Source organism: Myotis daubentonii, chromosome 3 (assembly GCF_963259705.1).
Source record: "Myotis daubentonii chromosome 3, mMyoDau2.1, whole genome shotgun sequence".
Taxonomy (NCBI): Eukaryota; Metazoa; Chordata; class Mammalia; order Chiroptera; family Vespertilionidae; genus Myotis; species Myotis daubentonii.
In genome coordinates, this window is record NC_081842.1 from 196,586,017 (window position 1) to 196,604,387 (window position 18,371).

At 41.6% G+C, this 18,371-nt stretch overlaps 1 protein-coding gene across 6 annotated transcripts in view; it reads right to left on the reverse strand.

The window, feature by feature from the left end:
• Positions 1 to 278: 278 nt before the first annotated feature.
• The window catches only part of LOC132231321 (protein argonaute-4), a 33,413-nt gene continuing 15,320 nt past the window's right edge, over positions 279 to 18,371 (reverse strand). For 3 of the 6 annotated variants that reach the window (XM_059690217.1, XM_059690213.1, XM_059690212.1), the window contains 9 exons: positions 18,161 to 18,294; positions 16,788 to 16,972; positions 15,570 to 15,729; positions 14,215 to 14,530; positions 13,938 to 14,072; positions 6,842 to 6,943; positions 6,385 to 6,584; positions 5,649 to 5,847; positions 279 to 4,149 (listed from right to left, as the gene is read on the reverse strand). In XM_059690217.1, coding sequence (XP_059546200.1) covers positions 4,090 to 4,149; positions 5,649 to 5,847; positions 6,385 to 6,584; positions 6,842 to 6,943; positions 13,938 to 14,072; positions 14,215 to 14,530; positions 15,570 to 15,729; positions 16,788 to 16,972; positions 18,161 to 18,294 — 1,491 coding nt within the window. In that variant the 3' untranslated portion in view covers positions 279 to 4,089. The remainder of the gene's footprint in view (positions 4,150 to 5,648; positions 5,848 to 6,384; positions 6,585 to 6,841; positions 6,944 to 13,937; positions 14,073 to 14,214; positions 14,531 to 15,569; positions 15,730 to 16,787; positions 16,973 to 18,160; positions 18,295 to 18,371) is intronic. The other 3 variants (XM_059690214.1, XM_059690216.1, XM_059690215.1) reach the window with 3 other exon arrangements.

An 18,371-nucleotide genomic window follows, 5' to 3' on the forward strand; every position in this document is an offset into this window, starting at 1 on the left:
AAAGTGTGTGACTATATTGCCCTCTGGAGACTGCAGATTTTTCTTAAAAAAAAAAAAATCACATAGATAGGTCTTCCCATTAAGAGTTGTACCCAGTAACCTGATGAACCTTGTAAAAGTTTTCATATGCGAAATGTTGTGATAAGTTCTTCTAAAGTTCCCAAATAACAATTTCTAGACAGGAGACCCAGAAGTTAAAAACACAAAGTTTCCCCACTGTTCTTCTTTCTCAAATTTCTTAAATTGAGGAAATTGTTTTCAAAAAGCAACCATGTGTATTGTCGTAACAGTACACGCCATATGTATTAGACAATTAACAAGAAAAACAACTTTTGGCACAAGAATGCCAATTTATTCTTTTTTGGACACATACACACAAAATATCCCTGCAAGCCAAAAAAAAATTTTGTTTTAAATAACCATCATGGGGCCATTACCCCTACCTTAATAGTTTAGAAAGTACCTCGGATTGCTAGAGACATACATCCAGTCCAAATTTAATAAAATACATTTTAAAACATTACAGGCTTAACAGTATAGAAACAAAAATTACACCATTAGTCAAATGAACAAATGCAAACATTTTCAGCCACTAGACATAGAAAGAGCTTGTATATGTCAATAGCAAGGGATAAGGAAATGGTTCATCAATAACAACATCTTCCCTTTAATTTTACCAGGAAAAATTCTTGGAGTTGAAGCCATATTGATACAATGCCCTCAGTCTCCACTTTCTTAAAATGAAAGCGGACTTACCACCTTGCTATTGAGCAAGAAAATCTTACAGCACATCCACAAAGGGTCGCTAGGGGAGGGTGGGGAGGGCGAACCTTGTTAAACAGTGGATTACCGGTTCCCACAGGAAGGGTAGGTAGCTGAGCCAGGTAGCTAAGCTTTGATATAGGCTGGGCACCAGATCCTAAAATACAGACCATATAGTATATGTCTGCTTGTAAATCATCACCTTTGGAAGCAGCAAATAGAATTTACAGTAAAAATGAATATGTTCTGCCTGCCTAGAACTAGCTGCATTAAGCCAGCTAGTTCTCTTTATAAATCGCTCAGGGTTCAACAACTAACAGCAACAAAACATAACTGGTTCAGCATTTGGATCTTCACCACTCTTAATGTCCCCCACACCTTGTCCCCAAATTGTTACTCTTTAGCATTGCTACATTTAAATCTTTCACACTACAGGACAGGGCCTAAACAGGCTGCATTTGAAAAAAAAAACACTAAGCACCCTACTTCTAGAGAATGCACACCTCCCATTGATTGACACATGCATAACAATTCAGTCAGTCCAGAGGGTTACAAATTCAAATTGTCAAGCCTAATTAAAACTATGCATTCAGACTTGCTTGCAATATAGTATTGCTGCAACTCTGATTCTGCAGTGATTGCTTCTTAAAGATTCAACCCTCAGCAAGTTTCTCCCCCGCCGCCCCCCCCCCCCGCCCCCAATAATCCCAGTTCTTCCATATTTCTTTCCTTTCATCCAAAATGACAGTATTGCACCATTAAAGGTACTGGTTTCCTATAAAAATAGGCCTCCCGGCTTTTCCTCCACCACCACACTCATTTGCCCCAGTGTGTTAGGACTGACTGAGGTCGTACAAACTGCAGAGTTCAAGGTTGAGCGTATATAGCCCAACTGCAGGCAAGTGAATCAGGGCTTCCAGGCACTCTGCCTTGCCCCCTGTTCCATTCATGCCAGGAGATGGTGAGAATGACACTTCTTCTGTGCGTTAACAAGCATGCCCGAGGCACTCAAGTGCAGGTGTGGTGCCTGCTGGCCAGCCAGCCAGCCACCAAGAGTTCTTTACATCCTGGATTCCAGCGAGTCCTCCTCCTAAAAAGTTTGGTTTCCCTTCTCTTGGGTCCCGGGTGGCCATGCTGAAGGGTATATTCTGTGCTCTCCCTGATCAAGTGTGGATAAAAGCAGTAGCCAGTCCCTCACCAACATGTCCTGATTTGTAGCATCCAAGTGAGGTATTTGCAAAAAAAGAAAAATCTTAAGAAATTAGCATCTCCCATCTTGTCACTATGTTGTGCCTCAATTACAGAGTTTGCTTTCATCTCACTGTATGCAGAGAATAAAGATGTCTACACCCATCTTAATGAGCTACAGGACTTAATATACATTATAAAAGTCTCAGAGGCCAGTTCCAGCAAACAGTGCCACTTGATCGACCGACCGCACATAGAAATGTAAACTTCCAAGTATTTACAAGCTTGTTTAAAAGACTGAAGAAAAACAGGGCTTTATATTGCTGGGATTTTGAGAAGGCTAGTTTAAAAGATTTGGACCGGCTAATGAGTTCAAGCAAACACCCTTCACTATCAGATCCAGTGTTTCCAGACTGAAGTGGCAAATTCATTTTACCACATTGTATCTACCTCTTCCCCCAGCACCTTCCTCATCCATGTGGAGTGTGGCTCTGGGCCTTTTACCCCCTTTTCCAGCTCTCACTCCTGAGGTTCCAGGATAGAGAATTACAAGTCAGTGAAATCTGGGCTGGGCAACACTGGCTGGAACTACCAAGACTCTATGTAACTGTTGTCCATTCACAAAGTATTATCTACACTAAATACAAAATACATTTTCCCCTACTTTGTAACTGATGCTTGCTTTAGATCAACCTCCTTTGAACAAGAAAAGAATCCTGTCTCCCTGTGAATGGAATCCAGAATCTATTAAGAAAAATCTTTGTATGCAGTTTTACTTGACTCAAAGGAAGGAAACCTTCACCAAGTACATTTCAGGTCAAAAGATCAGCACAAAATTTGCACTGCAAGTAACTGTGTAAGTAACCTTGATTCCCAGGAAAAAATTTTAAAATGTTAGTACATTTTTGCAAGTTGCAGCATTACTCAGTGTACCTTAACGATCGGCAAAGCCCATCCAGTAAGGAAGCATCCTGGTTCTAGCTTATTTTAAAACAAAGTGACAGGACACCAACTATGATATAAAAGAGATAAAAAATAATTCTTTAAAAAGGCATGGAAATATCTGTATTTTCTGAATGATTTCAGGAATTGCCAGATTATGATCTATAAGAAATAGCTGGTAAAATCATACCAAAATTTCATCTAGAAAAAGTCAGTCAGTGGGGATGGGGGAAGTGAAGGACCTTAAAAAATGTTTATTGCCAAAGTTAACTTTTTGTGAGAAAAGTTTAAAAATCATTTAGATCTGACAAACCAGACAGCAGCATAAAATGGGCACTTTTGCAAAGTTTGAAAAATACTAAAACCTAATTTTTTTTCCAAAGGGGGGGGGGAACATGGGTACTTTTTACTCTGGCAGTGTTATCTGTTCCTGTGACATGCATTACATCTGCTTGTGTTACACATTCACAAGAGTCACCCAGATAAGAGAACTGCCTATTTGAAACTGAAGCCAAATATAGTGCAATTGCCTGGCAGCAGCCTGTACTTACATCAGCACAAGTCTGTATAGATCAGTAAGATAAAGTAGTGAAACTAATAAAACTCTTAAAACTTAAAAAAAAAATCACTGCTCGTTAAAGGCATTTACAGTGGTGAAATCGGAAATCTCCGTTAAAAAGTCTATGGACCCACACAATTACATAGTTATGCTAAACTGAAGTAGACTGGTTTTTCTCTCCCACTGATGCATACATCCCACTCGATGAACACAGAAGAAAGGAACAATCTTCTCTTACAAGACTAGAGGGATGCGGTGAGCACCACAGCTAACAAAATATTCCGTAGAAACCCTTCTCGTAAAGTCCTTTAGAAAGTTCAGGCTGATCAGCCTTTGCATGTTGAGGTAAAAATGCAGTCCAGTGCATCAGAAAAGACAATCTATGAGTATCTATTACTTTTTAAAAAATGGCTCAATTTTGTTGATGCATCAGACAGTGCTGCGAAGTATTTATTCGGTGCAACTATTCTGAGCTGCTGGTAGAAGACAAACTGAAGTCAACTTGGCTCTCTCGAGTATGCTGGTAGGCGTGTGAAACATTTTGAGGCTGCATGGGGTGCCAAATTGGTTGAGTTCTTCTGAGACTCTCTCAGGCAAAATACATTGTGTGCTGGGTATCATGGTGGATTTGCACAGCTTTAGCCAAGGCTTGAGGATCTCGGCCGTTGCTCTGTCCTGACACATGACTGCCTTCTGCACTGTAAAGAGAATAAAGCAAACAAACAAAAAAAACAGGTGTAACAAAGGACCCTGTCAAACGTCACATGTTTCAAATCTAATACTGCGACCATGTTTCAAACTTCACTTGTTCACAGTATTAGATTCAAGATCTGAGGCCCGAGCTGTGGTTCCTTAAATAGTTGGTAATCTCCCCCTACACATCAGTTCGCTTAACTGAAACATGCAATACAACTCATTTATTGTAACAATTAAATAATGTCTGCAAAGACTCAAATCCTTAATGGTGTCTCCATAAGGACTTCTCTGGGCCATTATGTCTGGTCAATGCCTACTTGCCGTTAGGCTTTAGTCAAATGTCATTTTCCCAAAAGACATCGACTCCAATGTTCAGCTCAGAGCCACCTAGAACATAGTTCCACAGAACCCTCTACTTTCTTTCATTTGAAAGAAACACAGTTAAAATTAAATTAGCAATTGGATAATTATTTCTTTTCCCTCTGGGACATAAACTCCAAGAAAGCAGCTACTTTGTCTGTCTTCCTCACCTCCGAATCTGTCGTGCCTGGCACATAGTAGATATTCAGCAAATGTTATTATGACGCCAGTCTCTTCTTGTCTTCCCCCTCGCTAGCTAAATGACCTTGCACAGGTAGCAGCTCTTTGGAACTTTGGTCTTTTAGGATAACAGTAACAACTTCTGAACAAACCTCTTATACTACCATGTGCCATCAATGGCTTGGTCAACTGTAAATCACCACCCCTCTTCTGACTTTCCTCACCTACTCACACCCAGTTAATTGTTAATTACTGTCTAGTTATCCCCGGAATAGCTTTTTACATTTAACAAAGACAATCTTGCTCTAATGTACTTTTCCAGCTTCGTGCCTGCTGCTCCCCTTTCATATGTTCCAGCCAAAGAAAACTTGCTATTGTCCAAACATGTCACTTGCTCTCTTCTTTGTGCCCATTGTTCCCTCTGCCTGGAAAATCCTTTCCTCTTCTTTATAGAGCCAAATCCTACCCATCCAGCTATGAAATCTTCTCCAACAGCTTTTCCTCTGATGTCCCACTGCATGTTTGCCTGTACTGCTTTGGGTGAATTGTCAGTTCTGTGTTTACCTGTATTATCTCCCATAATGAAACATAAAATCCCAGGACACACGTCTTTCTCATCTCAGCATTTTTAGTACTTAGCACAGTGCTGGGCACACATGAATGTGTTGAATGAATGAATGTATATCACAGAATGGAAGGTACAAAGTCATAGCTTGGCATTTTCTATAATAGTATATTTTCAACCCTTACAGAAATAGATTTACAGTGGAATGTGTACTATTTAGCAGCTGAATCAGACTTGGGGAAGAGCCCAGAAACTGCTACACTTCACAGATGGTCATTTGGAAAAAGAAAATTACTGCAGGGAGCTTGTTTAGCTATTTAATAGTAGCTCAGTAATAGGTCAAAATGTCTGATTCTCTTGAGATCCCTATTTGGGGGTGAGAATGATATGATATACCTCCCCTCCCACAAACAACCCCAGGTTCACTCCAATGCGTTCTTCCAGTGAACTACGAAAGCAAAGTGGACTATTAAGTCTTTCCCTTGTATGAAGTGGAATCCACAGGCCCATGACTCTTCTGATTGGAGCCAGGATACTGTGCTGGCCACCGTCTGAGGCTGCCCAGGACCTGAGCAGAACTGAAATGCATTTGGCTCTCTAGGAAAACCACAGGGAACTTCAAATTAGATTCTTTTCCTTGGGCAGACGTTAGACACACCATACAAGTAAGTATAAACAGCCTGAGCACTTCTTGGACCAAAGTCACATTATAAACTCTCAAAGGCACACGCAATTTTATTCACTGCTTGTTATTTAAACCTTAAAAGGAAGACTAACTCCTCCAAAAATTTTTCTGCAGCAGCTCATTTAAAAACTTTTCTTTTTGTTAATCCTCACCAGAGGATATTTTTCCATTAATTGTTTTTTAGAGAGAGAGGAAAGAAGGGGGAGAGACAAAGTGAGAGAAATACATTGATTGGTTGCCTCCCGAAGGTGCCACGACCAGGGCCGGGGATTGAGCCTGCAAGCAAGGTACTTGCCCTTGACCAGAATTGGTCTCAGGGCCCTTCAGTCCACGGGCCGACGCTCTATCCATTGAACCAACCGGCTAGGGCACAGCTCATTTTTTTTTTTTTTAAAACATGCTGCTAACATAGACAGAAAGAGATTTTCCTGTGCCTGAGAAACTTGCCTGTCATGATCTTTATCCACCAGATGATACCTTGCTCTGAATGCTACAAGCCGGGCATAATATGCAGGGGCTGGAATAGAGACGGAGCGTGTGCACCGCACATAGGTGTGGCATAGCTGGTAAGTCAGTAGCTGGAGCTCATCCGCAGTGAAACAGTTGTCATCCCACAAGACCTGGTAATGTGAAGGACGACTGGTTCCCTGGAGAGAGAGTTTTATGATGAATAAATTTCTGGATTGACTACTTGAGAGGAGAACTGAAATCTACTCCTTAAACTCAGGAGTATTCTCCTTGTAGCACACCTACAAGCAGATACCTAGACCAAAAGATAACAGTTCTAGGATACAAGCATTAACAAAGTTATACACAGTGTATAATAACAAGTCTACTCAAGCTAGTTGCTGAGTTCGCAAACATCTCCCTATCAAGTGAAAGATCTGGACCAGCTTCCAATTACCTGAATTCCTGCATGACTACAGAGGTAAAAGTCAAACTCGGATGGATGTGTGATGGTGCTATCCACGGTAGTGCCGGCTGGTACATTGCCACTTTTACCCACCTACAAAAAAAAAAAGTGTAATTAGTCACCAATAGGCCAACCTGAGCTCAGGCCATTTTTGTCTTTTACGTTAATTGGCAACAAGTTATAAGCTGCTCTTGCAAACCAGTTTAATTCAAGATGTTGAACTTTCTATAACTTTCCCTTAGCCCAACCGTTTCATCCACAAGTATTTTCTCAAACAAATATACTCCATGGTTTCTCTAGGACAGTGGTTCTCAACCTGTGGGTTGCGGCCCCTTTGGCGGTCGAACGATCCTTTCACAGGGGTCACCTAAGACCATCCTGCATATCAGATATTTACATTACAATGCATAAAAGTAGCAACATTACAGTTATGAAGTAGCAACGAAAATAATTATATGGTTGGGTCACAACATGAGGAACTGTATTTAAAGGGCCAGAAGGTTGAGAACCACTGCATTGGGGGAATCCAGACAAGTAATTATTTTATTAGTGGCTTTGGGCTAAATGATTGTCCCCTATTAACAGATGACACATTGGTATGTTCACGGACGACAAGAAAAAAAGATGGGTAAGATTCCTGAGAAAAATCACTTTTATTCCTTATTTGGAATTTTAAAAAAATCCACAACTTGCAGTAAAAGTTAAGATGAAGCAATTTGTTGTTGTTAATCCTCACCCAAGAATATTTTTTCCATTGATTTTTAGAGAGAGTGAAAGGGAGGAGGAGAGACAGAGAGAGAAACATCAATGTGAGAAAGAGACATCGATTGATTGCCTCCCACACACACCCCAACCAGGGCCAGGATTGAGCCTGCTATGGAGGTACATGCCCTTGACCAGAATTGAACCCGGGTACCTTCAGTCCACAGGCCGATGTTCTATCCACTGAGCCAAACTGGCTATGGCAAGATGAAGAAATCTTTGAACTGGCTCAATAAAACTAACACTTTTAGGGGATCAATAAAAGAAGACACTGGCAGATGCCTATCAGGAAGAGTCCACTGAAATGGGATCAGGAAGCCAGAGGTTCAGATCCAGGCCTAGCGTTGCAACTCCATACCTTGAACAAGGCGTATTGTTGGGCCTCAATCTAATCAGCTACAAAATCCAACAATAATATCTTACACTTTAAAAATTCCAAAGTTCTTCAATGGCCACAACTCTAGGATCAAACTTCTAGAAAAGCAGAGGGAGAACTTTAGAAATGCATTTACAAGGAAAGAAATTAAATCTTGCTATTTTGACAATTTTCATTCTCTTCTGCTGTACAGCAGGGTTCCATGTGAGTAATTTAATTTGCCAGCTAGGCACAAATTTGATGGGAGTTTATTTGGCTCCATTCTCCCTGTGGTTATCTTCAGCTGAGGATCATACACCAATGCATACAAATACATCTATGAGTATAGAAAAGTCTCATTCCATCAAATTCAGATGTGAACTCAGGTCTTAACTGAACAAGAGGAAATGCAACTTAGTTAAAATAGTTCTAGCACTGTTTACCAAAGTATAATCTTTAGGGATATTAGTTCTGCAGAATGCATTTGGGTGTGTTATGATCAAACAAATTTGCGAAATACGGAGTTAAACAAAATTTAAATGGTTTTTCCACTGCGTGACCTCTCAGAACCTTTATTTAATAAGGTATAATCTTAAAGAGGGAGATGGAGTATATGGCATTTCCCAAACTTATTGGACCATAGAATCTATTTTTAAAAAAATCTCTTGGACTCCAGAGATGAGAGCCTAAAGAAGTGGTGCCCTGGGGAAAAGGGGATCCAGGCATGTTCATTTCAACAGTTACTGCTTGAGCACCCATGTGCAAGGCTCTGCAGCAAATGTTTGGGAGGAAAGGCAGGCACAGAGAGAACTAATGAACATGGCTTCCTGCCCTTCATGGAAACTATATACAATGAACTGCAAAGCAATGTGAAAAGGGCATTATGGAAGGCCCTGGGAACAGCTGGTGGGAGGAAATAGTTGACTCATGCCTTACAGGATAAGCAGCAGCTGAAAGGGGGCCTGGGATGAAAACAGGAAACTCTCCAAATATCCCCTCAATACAGGAATGGATAAACAAACTGTGGCTCATCCATATCATGAAATACTACTCAGCAATAGAAAGGAACAAACTACTGATACACACGAAAACTTGGGTGGATCTCAAGTGCATTAGGTTAAGTAAAAGAAGTCCAGCTCAAAAGCTATGGGAATCCATTTATATGACATTCTGTAAAAGAAACCCCAAAATTATAGGGACATATCAGTGGTTGCCAGGGACTGTAGGCAAGGGAAAGGGTTAACTATGAAAGGACATGCGAGACTTTTGTGTGTGTGACTGTTCTATACTAGTATCTTTATTGAGGTGATGGTTATACAACTACATGCATTTGTCAAAACTTGCAGAACAGTATATTAAAAAGGGCAAATTTTACTGTTTCTATATCATACCTTAATCTATATACATAAAAGGCTAATATGCTAAGTGTCTGACCATCTGACCAGTCTCTATGACATGCACTGACCACCAGGGGGCAGACGCTCAACGCAGGAGCTGCCAAGCTGCAGTGACTTGGCAGCAGCAGTTCTCAGGTGACGCACCCTAAAACCAGAGAGGAGGAAGCCAGATTCCTTTAGGGGCCACACGACTCCACCTTCGGCTGTGGGTTATGTTGTTGCTGGGGCACTGTTGGCCCCGAATCTGGTTTACTGCACACTTGCAATTGCGTTCCACACCCTGTACGACAGCAACTTTGCTGAATGCCCTCTCACACTTCGGGACCCCATGTGGGGTGTTGGAGAGCCGTTACGGCCCGATCCCCACAGGCCAGGCCGAGGGACCCCACTGGCTGGAGGAACCCTGCTCACTCTGCAGATGAAGGGGAGGGACCGCGGGAGGTTGGCTCCAGGGCATGTCTGGCCCATCTCACCCAGTCCTGCCTTCTAATTAATTTCCTTTCAATGTCCATGAATTCATGCACTGGATCACTAGTTTTTTAATAGACAAAAAGGGGGTGGGGGGGATGCTGTTGGATGGATGTGGTCATGTCAGGGCTAAAAATGCACTATGTGCCGAAACCGGTTTGGCTCAGTGGATAGAGCGTCGGCCTGCAGACTGAAAGGTCCCAGGTTCGATTCCGGTCAAGGGCATGTACCTGGGTTGCGGGCACATCCCCAGTAGGAGATGTGCAAGAGGCAGCTGATTGATGTTTCTCTCTCATTGATGTTTCTAACTCTCTATCTCTCTCCCTTCCTCTCTGTAAAAAATCAATAAAAATATATTTTAAAAAAATGCACTATGTATAAGGGAAATGGAAGGTGTATAAGGGCATGATGAAAGATGAGACTAAAACGTTATGTTTTGGCTAACTGAACAGCACAGGAGAACATTTGGTAGGCAGTGGGTCGGAAGAGTTTTGAGCAGTGGAGTGGCAGGATAAGATTTGTATCTTAAAACCTAGACCTGAGAGAAGCTGGAAGATGCATTTGTGGAGGAATGGAGGCAGGGAAACCACTAGGAGTCTCCTGCAATACAGAAGAGGTCTGCCCAGGGTAGAAAGAACACACGAGAGAAAGAACTGGGATGAGAGACTTCAGGGCAGAACAGAGGACTATTTGACTAACTGGATATGGGGGGACAGGAAAGGAGGAGATGAGTTTAAAGACAATTCTGAAATTTCTAGCTTGGCTGACTTAATATACAGTTATGCCAAGTAACACAAGAGAAAAAAATTGGGGGTGGCACAAGTTTTGGATGAGGATAAAACAGTAAGTAAAAGGTTTAGACGTGTTTTGTTAGAAATGCCTGTGGCAGATTGTATCACTGGTGCCAAATCTTCCTGTGCCCCTCCCTAGGGAAGGATTATACTTCCCCACCCAACTAACCCAGGAGCGGCCACATAACTGGCTTTGGCAGAGTAAAATGTGGCCTGAAATGTGTTACTTTTGGGCAGACTCTTTAAGAGCCAGCATATGCATGGACAACAGGGGGATGGGAGCATGAGTGTGTGGGGCGGGGTGGGGGGAGGGAGGTTGGGGGTTAATGGGGGGATGAAAAAAAAGAAAAAAAAGAGCCAGCATATGGCTTGTCATGTATCTCCCCCACCGCCACCCCCCCCCCCCCCTCCGGCTTCTGCTACAATGACTGGCAATGTTCCAGACAGATGTTTCTCTGTCAGCCTAGGTTCTGCAGGGAGGACAATGGGGTCACAGCTGCTACAGAATCACAGTGAATGTGTAATATGAGCAAGAAATCAATCTTTGTAAGCCATCATGATTTTGGAGTTTTTTGCATGGTCTAGCCTATCTTGACTGACACAATGCCTATAGGGCATCTAAACAAATCCGTCTGGTAGATCATTGGAGGTGCCAGCTGGGAGCTCCATAGAAAAGTTTGGGGCTGGAAATACAGATTCAGGAAACAATAAGCAAATAAGTGAATCCAGAGAAGTGAGTGAGACTACAGAGAGTTGAAACTGAGAAGAAGGAGAAGTGTGAAATGCCAGGAAACATCAGCACTTGATGGACAGAGGAGGAAGAAAAGTCAAAGAAAGCCTGATTAGAGATGGACAGTGAACCTGGCCAAAGAAGGCAATCATTGTCAATGCTGCAAAGAGGTCAGTGTGGGAACCTGACAGGATATCACTGAATTTAAAATGAGCAAGTCATGAAGAGAGCAACCTCAGTGGAGTCACTGAAGCTGAAGCCAAGCTGCAGGGAACTGAAGAATGACGCGAGGAAGTACAGATAGAAAGTCAAATCATTTTCTCCAAAAAGTTTGGTCATGAAACGAAGGAAAGATAAGGTGGCAGGTGGACTGAGGGAGAAGCAGAGAGAAGTTTCTTTGGGTGACTAAGGAAAAGCTGAGAAAGTTTAGAGGGTGAGGAGAAGGAAGTAAACTAATGGGAAAGATTAAAACTTTTGAAAAAAATAAAGGGTGATTAATAAAGTGAGGCTGGAGAGAGCAGAAGGATTAGGAACAAAAGCATAAACAGGGTAAAAGAGCTTAGGTGGAGAGATTACCTCTGAGATGTGAGGAAGGAGATAAGAAACAGAAAATTTAACTAAATTTGAAAGTAGAGGAAGGAACGCCAAGAAAATGCATGCCTTCTAGATTTTTATTTTCTGAGGGAAATACAAGATTGTTCTATTGTGGGCAATATAAACTGTTGGCAATAAAAGGTAGGGGAGCTGAGCAGAGTCCAAAAGTTTGGAACAGATACAATGGGGAATAAAATAATTGAAAAAATTGCAGCCTCAAAGGCCTGGCTAAGATGTGCTATTATGAATTTGTGTAATACAGATCATTATTAAACAATTGATTCTTTTCTTCAGCAATCTCCATCAGCCTAAGAGTAGAAGCAAAGAAAATGGGCAAGTGGACTGGTTCAGAGTTGGGGATTAGCGAGAGGCATGTTCAGAGGAGTGAAGATGTTGATAAGGTTGGGGGTGCCAAGTAGACCTAGGACTGGGATTGTCAATCTTGAAAGGTTAGGAGTGACACTGGATAAAGAGCAAACCTGTCAGATAGCTTGGGGTTTCAGAAAGATAATCCAAGTCCAAAACCTACATGGATAGCAAGTTGACAGAGGGATGAAAAGGTGATAATGCAGTTAAGGAGGAGCTGGCAGGATGTGTCCAGAGCTTGGGCAAGCGTTCAGGGAATTTGTATTAGCAGAGTCTAGAAGTACGGCCGAGTCAGGGTTTGGGCAGTGGAGCCCCAAGGAGAAAACCGTAGTTCTCTAATGATTTAGAAAGCACAAACAGCCTTGGATTAAAGGCAAAAACTAAGGGCATACTAGAAAACAGTGGGAGTGACCCACAGGATGACATAATTAGGCAACAGAGAGAACGGGTCTCCCTGGGGTTGGATCAGGGAGGACCTGGAAAAGATGAAGTAATGTCATAAAAATATTGCAGAAACAAAGTCTCCAATATCATGTGCTTACCTGGCTTACACATAACAATAAGGTTATAAATAGATACATTACACAAAATGCCTTTTATCAAGTGCTGGGCACTGTACCACAGATTAACATCATGTATTAATTTAATCATTACAACAACCCTGTGATACAGGTATTGTTCTTCTTCTTAAATATATTTTTATTGATTTTAGAGAGGAAGGGAGAGGGAGAGATAGATAGATACACTAATGATGAGAGAGAATTATTGATCAGCTGCCTCCTGAATGTCCCACACTGGGGATCGAACCCACAATCCGGGCATATGCCCTGACCGGGAATCGAACCGTGACCTCCTGGTTCATAGGCCAATGCTCAACCACTGAGTCATGCTGGCTGGGCCAGGCATTGTTCTTAATAGATTTTACATTTGAGAACATTATGGCTTAGAGAAGTTAAGTAACCTGCCCATGGTTAGTAAGTGTGACATCATAAATGTTCAAAGTTTGTACCCTAAGAATCCCCTACAATGATATAAAATTATTTAGAAGAGAAATTCTTCTTTGTACCCTGGGACCATGCCTCAAGCACTGGCAGCAATAGGTAGCAAATGGCAATCAAGTCCAGATGGATCAACCTGCCCTTTGAAGGTTGCCTGTATCACCCTAGTGCAGTGATGGTGAACCTTTTGAGCTCAGCGTGTCAGCATTTTGAAAAATCCTAATTTAACTCTGGTGCCATGTCACATATAGATATTTTTTGATATTTTCAACCATAGTAAAACAAATATTTATATTTTGGGTATTTATTTTATATATTTAAATGCCATTTAACAAAGAAAAATCAACCAAAAAAATGAGTTCGCGTGTCACCTCTGACACGCGTGTCATAGGTTCGCCATCACTGCCCTAGGGGAATCTGCATGTTTCTGACCTCCCCTCTAAAAACTCTACAAACAAGAAAAATATTCAGTCTTGAAACCTGTACCATTCAGAATTGGTCATCTAAGATGAACTGTAATTAGTATATTTATTAAATTATTATTTAGAAAAAAAATTGTCTAGATGTCCACTCAAAAAACACATCTACTTGTATCAGATAATGAAGTTTATCCTATGTTTTCTTACCCTTTCTGCTTTATCCGCACAGAAGAGTCGTGTGTGATGTCTTTTCTGTACCACAATGTAGGTTATTCCTGGCCGGTAATCTTCTTCCAAGCTAATACATGCCTTTCGAATTGCTATTAGTTCTGGCCAAGCTACCTGGGAGTTACAAATGGAATGACACTGAATTGAGAACTCACCTAGTATCTTTCAGATCTGATTTACTCACAGTGGCAGATGAAAGGAGGCTCGGTCCTACACCCACAAGCCCCAAAGGGCAAGTATGGGATAATGAGAGTACCTGCTTCATTTGTCCCTCGGATACCCCTCCACGGTAATAGATGATCCGTGTAGGTTTGAAGCGTGTGGACTTGTAGAACTGGATCAGCAGCTCTCGAACCATGTTAGTGAGGTCCTGGATCACCTCCTGACTATAGAGGAGCTCCTGGGAGACCTCCTGGCGGGAGGTCTGCACCCGAACAGTGGCACAGTACCGGCTGGGGTGGCCATCCATACTGCCAACGACAGCAGCAATGGAAGGCTTCTTCCCGTCCCCTGCAGGGGGGTGGGTGACATCTGCTCCCAGGAAGATGACAGGCTGCTGGAACACTGATGGCCTGCTCAGATTTAAAGACACATTGCCACTCAGATATACAGGTGAAAATGTTTGGGTTTAGCAAGCTCATCAATACAATCACAGATATCCTATCTAATAAAGGGTAATATGCAAATCGACCAAACAGCGGAACAACCGGTTGCTATGATACGCACTGACCAGCAGGGGGCAGCCGCTAAACCCAGGAGCTGCCCCCTGGTGGTCAGTGCGCTCCCACAGGGGGAGCGCTGCTCACCCAGAAGTCCTGAGCTGGGCTCACGGCTGGCAAGCGCCTCTGAGGCAGCACTAAGGATGTCTGACTGATGGCTTAGGCCCGCTTCCCGAGAGGGTGCAGGCTGGGCTGAGGGGACCCCCCCCCCTTCCCGAGTGCATGAATTTCGTGTACCGGGCCTCTAGTATTCTAATAAGAGAGAATAAAGATTTATGCCCATTGGAAGAGAACTCTAAGGCCCACTGAGTATCAGTGCCACCCAGTACAGTGAATCTGAATTGACTGCAGACATTAACATGGTTCTTCTGTCACAGTAGGAAGGAAAGAATTAAAAGAGGACTCATGCCCTGGCTGGCGTGGCTCAGTGGTGGAGTATCGGCCTGTAGATGGAAGACTAATAGGTTGGATTCTCTGGCAAAGGCATGTACCTGGGTTGCAGGTTCAATCCCTGCAGAAGGCAACCAATCAATGTGTCTTTCTCACATCAATGCTTCTCTTTTTCTCCTCTCTTCCCCTCCCTCCCTCACACCTTCCACTTCTCTCTAATAATCAATGGGAAAAATATTCTCAGGTAAGGATTAACAAAACAAAAAAAGAAAGAAAAGAATTAACCAATGAGTGCATAAATAAGTGGAACAACAAATCAATGTCTCCTTTCTTTCTTTTTCCCCTTTTTTCTCTCTCTAAAATAAATAAATTAATTAATTTAAAAAAATTATAAAAAGAAAAAGCAATCGAGATGCATATTTGAGATTTGTATGCTTTGCTGTAAACGAAATGCTAGATCTTAATTTTAAAAAGTGGGAAAAAGCAAAGTTCAGAATCTTACCTTTGATGAGGTACAAGCACGTTGTTAATTCCTCCAAGCTTTGCATTTATCTTCAGGCAAAGGTTGGAAAGGGTCTGGGGTGAGGTCTTCACTACATTTTTTACCTGGACACACTGCGTGGCCATGCCCAGGAGGGTATCTCCAACACGTTTCACCTCCGCTACAAAAATAAGTTAATTAATTGATTTTTTAAAATGTTTAAATATCCTGTCAATTACTAAGAGTAAAGGGGGGAAATCCACACCCTGACATTTAGAGGGTGCCTACTAAACACTGTACACTGTGCTAGATACTTTTCATGTGTGTTGTTTTCATTTGCTAAACCCCCAGGGCAATATTTCTTTTCAGTTTGGATAGGCCATTCCCCACCCCTTTTCTTCACTCCCAAAGGCTTTTAAACTAGCCTACTTTCTTTATTCTAGGAGGCTGCCTGCCACCACTCACCCAGTCCTGTGAGGTTCCTTTTCCCACAGGACTAACCTGGCAAAGGAATCAATCTCCCTAGTTCCTCCCTCTCACTATACACACACCAGCCCTTTGAATTGTTTTCTCCTCCATACCCCCTTCCCTTTTTTTCTCTCTAAACATTAGAGATACACTGAAGGTAACAAAAGAAGCAAATACAGGGAGGGTTGAAGATATTTTATAAAGTTCAGACAGCTGGTCTATAGTTCCCAAATCCTTTACTTAGATAGTAGCCAAAGGAAATTTATTATCATTCTTCTTATAATAGATACAAACTAAAAATCTCCTCTTTCCCACTCTTATATTCCTAAGTGTTTTTAACCAACATTCCAGTTCTTCCTGCTTTGGGGCTAGCATAGAATTTCACTGCATGCCCCAGCCACTGCATTTCCTGGCCGCATGCCCATTTGCCTCACACAGGTTGGGTGGGCCAATACAGCTGGTTGTGGCCAAGAAGTTGCAGATGTTAAGAACCCTCTAGACCTCTCTTTTCTCTCTGCCATGGAGCCAGCAACATTCCAAACAGTGACTGCTCTGCCGACCTGGGTTCCACCGTGAAAATGATATGATGATATGGAGCCGCGGCTGCAATCTACCCTCAATGATCACTTAGCAGCAGCAAAAAGCAAACCTTTGCTGCTTGGAGACCCTGAGAGTCCAGGGTTGTTTGTGACTGAAGCATAATCTAGCTTATCCTGACTGTTACACCTACTATTGAAATCATCCTTCATTCAGCATTAAAGGGGTCCATACCATATACTGGTGTCTTCCCAGGCAAGATCACCACTATTAGCTGTAGGCCCACATATGTCATTTTCAGGTGTTTAAACATAGGCTCCACGCTGTCTGCACCTTGTGCATACTTGCAGAAACATGGCTGGCCCTGGATGGGCATTCCTGCATCCTTAGAGATTTTACGGAGCTGGTCAGTGAAACTCCTGTTAAAACAGAACCAGTGGCACAGTGCTTTCATTTCAGAGTACATTCTTAACATCTATTTCCCTCTATAATACTTCTTTCAGTTCTCCAAATTCTTAGCCAAAATGAGATTTAAACAAATAAACAACAACAAAAATCTTTAGCTGGTTGTAAAAAATAGACTGGCAGTTGTATTGTTAACCTATCAGATTATCATTTTGCAATGCAGAAGAATCTGTATTATGAAGTTATCAGGTTATCATTTTGAATTTATAAATAATTATGCCTCAGTTAGGCCCCAGGGACTAGAATAACATTCCTGCCCAAAGATTTTTAAAAACTTTTAAACATTCCAGTCAGTAATTTTGGACTGAAGAAAAGCAAAGCCAAAATTTCAGGTAATGTGTATTTTGGTAAACCTGCTAAGAGAATAGTTGAGTAAGCTTTTGTAAGTTTGTATTCCATTCAGAACACAGATACACGCTGTTACACAAGCAATGCATTTAGGACTACATTCAAACTAGTAACAGATTGAATCAATACAATATCAAAAGAAATCATCACTTCAGAAAAGAAAAACTCAAGAAATTTTAAACTTTAGACTTAAGAAATTACTTCAATCTATGTATAAGGTTTTCAGAATAATTTCTTTTGTGCAATATTTGCCAATGTTCTGTAGGATTCCTTTTCTTCATCCCAGTTCCCTTTTCCTGCCTTGAGTTTTCCACCCTTCTCTCTAACTTCCTTTATATCGATACCTGCATGTGTATGACATGAACCAGCGATCTTAGTCAGTGACCCTTCAATAAAACATGCTTGCTAGTAACTCAGAATGATTCAAAATGAACTCATTTTTATCTTAGCTGAAAAGATACAATTAATACCAAAGGAAGCTTCACTAAGAACCCAAGAAACTGCCAACTGGCACTGCTTCAGATTTGTATGCTTTGCTGTAAACTAAATGCTAGATCTTAATTTTAAAAGGTTAGTCACAAATTTCTGCTCTAAATGTAAGGAAGCTGAGTCAGATTCTTAATGCAATTCCCAAATTGGCAATTTACTATAATACAAGGTGTTTTTCCTATAGCCAGATGGTGCCACTATAGGAGGCAGGGATTTAGTGCCAGTGCACACAGCACATTCACAGAAAGATGGTGTTTTCATATCTGGAAGGGGTATTACTAAGCTGAAAATATGAAGATACTCACTTTAGTAAATCTTCCCTACATTGTTTCTGAGGCGCAAAACAAGCAACTGCCCAAACTTTAATTTCAATGCCAGCATAAAACTGCTTTCCTCGCATGTCCCAGACACCCTGGTTGGGTGTGGCTACTGTTTTATTCTTTAAAAACAAAACAAAACAAAAAAAAGAAACAAAAGAAAAGAGAAAAGACATTACAATCTAAGGCCATTTGAATA